This window comes from Triticum aestivum, chromosome 7A, assembly GCF_018294505.1.
Source record: "Triticum aestivum cultivar Chinese Spring chromosome 7A, IWGSC CS RefSeq v2.1, whole genome shotgun sequence".
Classification (NCBI taxonomy): Eukaryota; Viridiplantae; Streptophyta; class Magnoliopsida; order Poales; family Poaceae; genus Triticum; species Triticum aestivum.
Window position 1 is genome coordinate 695,267,965 of NC_057812.1, and position 5,419 is coordinate 695,273,383.

The window sequence follows — 5,419 nt, forward strand, 5'->3', positions numbered from 1 at the left end:
AATGGCGGCGCTTGAGCACCACTCCCTTCCCGAAGGCGTTGCTGTTGAAGAACCTCCTCGTTCATGTGGTGTCATGAGAAGGTTGGTGCAGATATGGTCATTGTTTTAGTTTATTGATCGTGGATCTAATCGGTTTTTTTCTCGCCGTGCATAGCTTTGGTCTTATATGACCTTGCTATTTGTTGGCGTGTTTTATGTGTGTGTGTCGGTGTTGGCTGTGTGCATCTTAGTTACGCAGAGGCCGGGTGTGTGTTCATTATATTTGTATCCTCTTGATGCTCCATTTTAAGCAATAAAATGCACCCTCTATCGAAAATGAATAACTCATGCAGCAACCGGCAATATTTCATTCGACGGCTCACCACTTCACAATATGAAATACAACTCTCCCAGTAAGAAAATGATACTAGTATGTAGCACATGTTTAGCAGACTTCGTTTGGAGGATCTCCCCTGGAATACATGGAAAAAGAATCAGACCACCATGAGCTTGCTCTTGGAAGCATTCTAGTAAGAACAACACTCACCATACTCTGTGAATCTATGACTTACTTTGATTAGTTAATTCCAGCGAAAGCCAAAGTGGCTACCAAGTTGCATTCCGCGTTGTCCTTTTTTTCCAGGGAAAGTTACATTTCACATTGTCTGTTGTTGTTTGGGTTTATTTGCACCAACATCTAATGCTTGGAAACAACTGTAGAAAATGATCTCCACAAATGTAACAATGTCTACTTAGTGCCCACTTCTCATCTGCTGAAGCTAGCTAGTAAACTAGAGCTCACAAGAATGCAGAAGCCAAGCGTGGACGAGCAGCCTCTGCTCGGACCCGTGGAGAGGAGCGAGCATGTGGCGGCGTTGGAGGAGGCGAAGCGACTGCTGCGGCTGGCCGGGCCTCTGGCAGCGGGCGGCATCCTCCGGTCCGCGCTCCAGCTGGTGTCCGTGATGTTCGTGGGCCACCTTGGTGAGCTTCCCCTCGCCGGAGCCTCGCTCGCCACCTCCCTCGCGAACGTCACCGGCTTCAGCTTGCTGGTGGGCATGTCGAGCGCCCTGGACACGCTGTGCGGACAGGCGTTCGGCGCACGGCAGTACCACCTCCTCGGCCTCTACAAGCAACGGGCGATGGTAGTGCTGGCGCTCGCCTGCGTCCCCATCGCCCTCGTCTGGTCCAACACCACCCGGATCCTCCTGCTCCTCGGCCAGGACCCGGCCATCGCTGCAGAGGCCGGCTCCTACGCGCGGTGGCTCCTCCCGGCCCTCGTCCCGTACGTCCCTCTTGTGTGCCACATCCGGTTCTTGCAGACGCAGAGCATCGTCGTGCCGGTCATGGTCAGCTCCGCCGTCACGGCACTGAACCACATCCTCATCTGCTGGGCGCTGGTGCACAAGTTGGGCATGGGGAGCAAAGGCGCGGCGCTGGCCAGCACCGTCTCCTACTCCACGAACCTGGCCATACTGTGCCTGTACACGAGGCTCTCCAGCGCCTGCAAGAGGACGTGGACTGGGTTCTCCATGGAGGCCTTCAAGGAGCTGCGCCAGTTCGCCGAGCTCGCCGTGCCGTCCGCCATGATGGTTTGGTGAGACGAGTCTTCCTGTTGTATCATCTCAACGTATGCATTTTAATTTGGGAAATGAGAAATTACTTATTTTTTGAAATGTGCAGCTTGGAATGGTGGTCGTTTGAACTGCTTGTGCTGCTGTCTGGTCTTCTGCCTAATCCTAAGCTCGAAACCTCGGTATTGTCGATATGGTAATCGAATCAAGACCACTTTTTGCAATACACAATTCACCAATTTATCTTTTCTAAGTTGTTCATTACTGGATTCTGCAGTCTTAATACGGGCGCTCTTATGTTCACGGTGCCATCCGGTCTCTGCGCAGCCATAAGGTGCCGTGAAACTCACAAACAAAATGTGGAATGCTGTATACATATATGCTAATTGGTGTCTCTGCTTTTCCTGCATATAAAATACAGCACACGCGTTTCCAACGAACTTGGTGCTGGTAGGCCTCAGGTAGCGAGGCTGGCAACTAGAGTGGTCATATGCATGGCCATGTTTGCAGGCTCAGTAATCTCCATCACAATGATTTTGCTACGCAAATCTTGGGGTTACATGTACAGCAACGAGGAGGAAGTCGTTACATATATTGCCAGGATGATACCTGTCCTCGGGGTATCTTTCTTCATTGACGGAATCCACACTTCTCTTTCAGGTATCATGTGTGAAATTCCCACATTTCCACGTATTTACTACAACCGGGAACATTATGACATGATTTTTTTTCTGGACATCACAGGTGTGCTATATGGATGTGGTGAGCAGAAGATTGGTGCACGGGTTAATCTCGCCGCGTTCTACTTGGCAGGCATCCCCTTGGCTGTGTTGCTTGCATTCATCCTGCATTTGAATGGAATGGTATGTGCTATATGCCAGCATGAATTTAACATTTCACTGCCCACATGAATAGAGCATGCCTGAAATAACGAAAATGTTGTGGTTCCAATAGGGGCTTTGGCTTGGCATCGTTTGCGGCAGCCTCACTAAGCTTGTGTTGCTTGTGTGGATCGTACATTCCATAAACTGGGAGAATGAGGTAAAAGCTTGCAATTTGCACAGCACCATAAAATTTTCCTCTGGACAGCAATACTTGACCCCTCTTTATTTGATTTCAGTCAATTAAAGCAAAAGACATGGTGCTAGAAACTTCTCTCCCGGTTGCATGAAGAACCTTTCGGCGGACCGGAAACTGATTAGTATTGTTATATTTGTATCTAGGCCATTCTCCCATTTTGAAAAAAAAATTGTATGCACATTTAGGGATGTATATTACATATGGGTGTGTCTAGGGCACATCTAGATGTGCTCTAGTTATTGCACATCTAAGTGAGTGAATCAAGTATAAAGAGAAAAAGAAAAAAGAGAAAGAAAATATTCACACGAATCTCAATGTAAGATCAATGGCATATAATTTAGATGTGCAATACTTATGGCACATCTAGATGTGCTTTAGCAAAACTAATCTATAAACTTTCATGATGAAATACATCCTGCCATGTGGTAAACAAAAAAATCATGATGTTTTTTGTTCTAAATCAAAATGTATGTTATCATGAAAATTTTCAGAGATGATGTATACAACACTATATAGTGTGTATGTTTCAGATTTTTTTGAAACTTTAGAGTTGACTCTTGAAATTTTCAAGTTCTATCTAGCTCCGTATCAAAAATCCACACATCATTTATTGTCTATCGAGTGTTTCATTCGCGTGGAATATATACTTGTAGTTGGATGTGCAAAACGTTTTTTATGGAGGAATCACATAATGTCACAAGCCGATAGTTCAACATTTTTTGTTACTGAAGCTTAGATCAACAAGCAATTGAAATAGACCAACATGCAGATTCAAGATACAAGAAGTGACTCCCTCCATCTCATAATGTAAGATCTGGGACAGAGGGACTACTTTTTTGATTAACAAATACAAGAACATAATTTATTTTTGATAAAAACAAGAACTTAATTCCAAGTTCTAGAAATTACAATAATTTTAATTACCAATTTGATCGCCTCAACTAATTAAGTAATACTATTTGTTTTTACGAAGAATGGATTTTATTGACTCAAAATGAAGCATCGTGGGGATACAAACCAAATGACTAGTATGCGCGCGCGCACACACACAGTCCGTCATCAACACTATTGAATTCCGTGGCCTGTCCAGCTCAATCAACTTCCATCATGACTGGAGCAATGCATTTAGTTCTACAACACATTATTTATCGCTGGCGACCCCAAAGACTCCATTGCATGGGAGATGGAGTGGATGACAGAGACGAGTAGAATCCAAACCTCTGTATACAACTTTATGAGGTGCTTAAATTTTCCTAGCCCCGACATAAGTAGATATGAAATGCGGTTGCGGATGCTGAATGAAGTGACTCTGAGGAAGTAAGCCTACTCATGGACCTGGCCAAAGTTAGTGATGTTGTTGCAGAATTGTCTCGCATTACAGACATGGAATTGTTTAATCTCGCTTTCAATTCGATCATGTCCATGATGCTGTGCCCGAAGAGAGACAAACACAATGCAATTGAAGGTGTTATGAGGAATTTGCTTGTTCATCTCGCAAGCAAAAAAACCTTTGATCTTGTAGATTTCATCATTTCACAATTGATGCTTTGTGCCTCAGATCCATTTATTCCAAAGCCTTTTGGACCAGGGATTCAATTTTTTGTCGACGTAGATCTCCAACGGCCATACAAGACTGACTCCAGCCTTGAGTATCTCCTTACACCTGTTCGAGGTCCTCCACCTACTCGCAGCATGGATAAAGGAAAAGTTATCGTGGACACCAGTAAAGCCCATCAAATAGTGTGAGGAACGGTCTACAACACTTCACCTTAGGGCATGTACAATGGTTGATAAAATAGTCTTATCTTAAGTCTTGCATGTAATTTAGAGATGACAAAAAAATTGTCTACAATAGGTCATCTCTTAGCTCTATCTTTAAAAAATAGTTATTTCTAAAAAGGTGATGAGACATATTGTATTTAAGAGAAGACAAACATTTTCTCATTAGTTCTCTCTCCTTCACCTTATTATTTATTCTGCGTGACACTCCTAATATAGCACCATTGTACATGCCCTCGTAATTGAGGGCCCTAACTTTAAAGATGCAAAGTGGTGTTCAAGAAAGAGGACGAAAACAAACGGAAAAGAAAGGGCGGGTAAAAACTGGCGGTAGAGAAACACGGCAAGAATTAGTGAGAAAGACAGGGGAAAGAACTAAAATATAATAAATAAACACAAATGAAAGGGAAAAGGGAAAATATTTGTGCACTAAAAATGGAAGAATATTCCGGTAGAGTCTAGATATATCCATTCTATCCATTTCCGTAACAAGTAATTTGGGACGAAAAGAGTGTTTATTACCGGGTGCTCGGCAAATGTCGACCATATATAATTTAAAAAGTGCAAAAATAGGCTGAGGACTTTTCAATGAACACTCGACATACAACTCCCGCCTTCATGGAGTTGTTAAAGGCAATGGGTAGGTAGACGTGGCACCGGGTTTGCGGTGCCCTCTGTGTTTTACGAGTGTCTTTGGCGTCCTTTGCTGAGCAATCTCTATATGGCGATTATTTTGTTTTTTTTTGGGGGGGACCGGGTGTAATTTGTTTGCTGACTTTTTCTTTGGACACTCCGCAAACAACGTATATGCGAGTGCCCATGAGTTTACAATCGGCAAACGGCCAACCACTGAGAAACTTGACCGTTTTTATGTAGATCATGGTGCTAGTTCGGTAATGTTCAAGTAACTGAAAACGGAATTTAGAAAGTACACTGTCTGTAAAGAAATGTAAGAGTGTTTAGACCATCAAAATAGTGATCTAAATGCTTTTATATTTCTTTACGAAGGG

General features: G+C 43.6%; 1 protein-coding gene across 1 annotated transcript; it reads left to right on the top strand.

Annotated features, from left to right (window-relative positions):
• The first annotated feature begins 784 nt into the window (after positions 1–784).
• Positions 785–3,011, top strand: LOC123154877 (protein DETOXIFICATION 16). The gene is made up of 7 exons (XM_044573490.1): positions 785–1,573; positions 1,660–1,746; positions 1,828–1,884; positions 1,972–2,210; positions 2,295–2,413; positions 2,505–2,591; positions 2,671–3,011. Exons 1-7 carry the CDS (start codon positions 786–788, stop codon positions 2,719–2,721), a joined length of 1,428 nt encoding a protein of 475 aa, XP_044429425.1. The 5' UTR covers position 785; the 3' UTR covers positions 2,722–3,011.
• Positions 3,012–5,419: the final 2,408 nt, after the last annotated feature.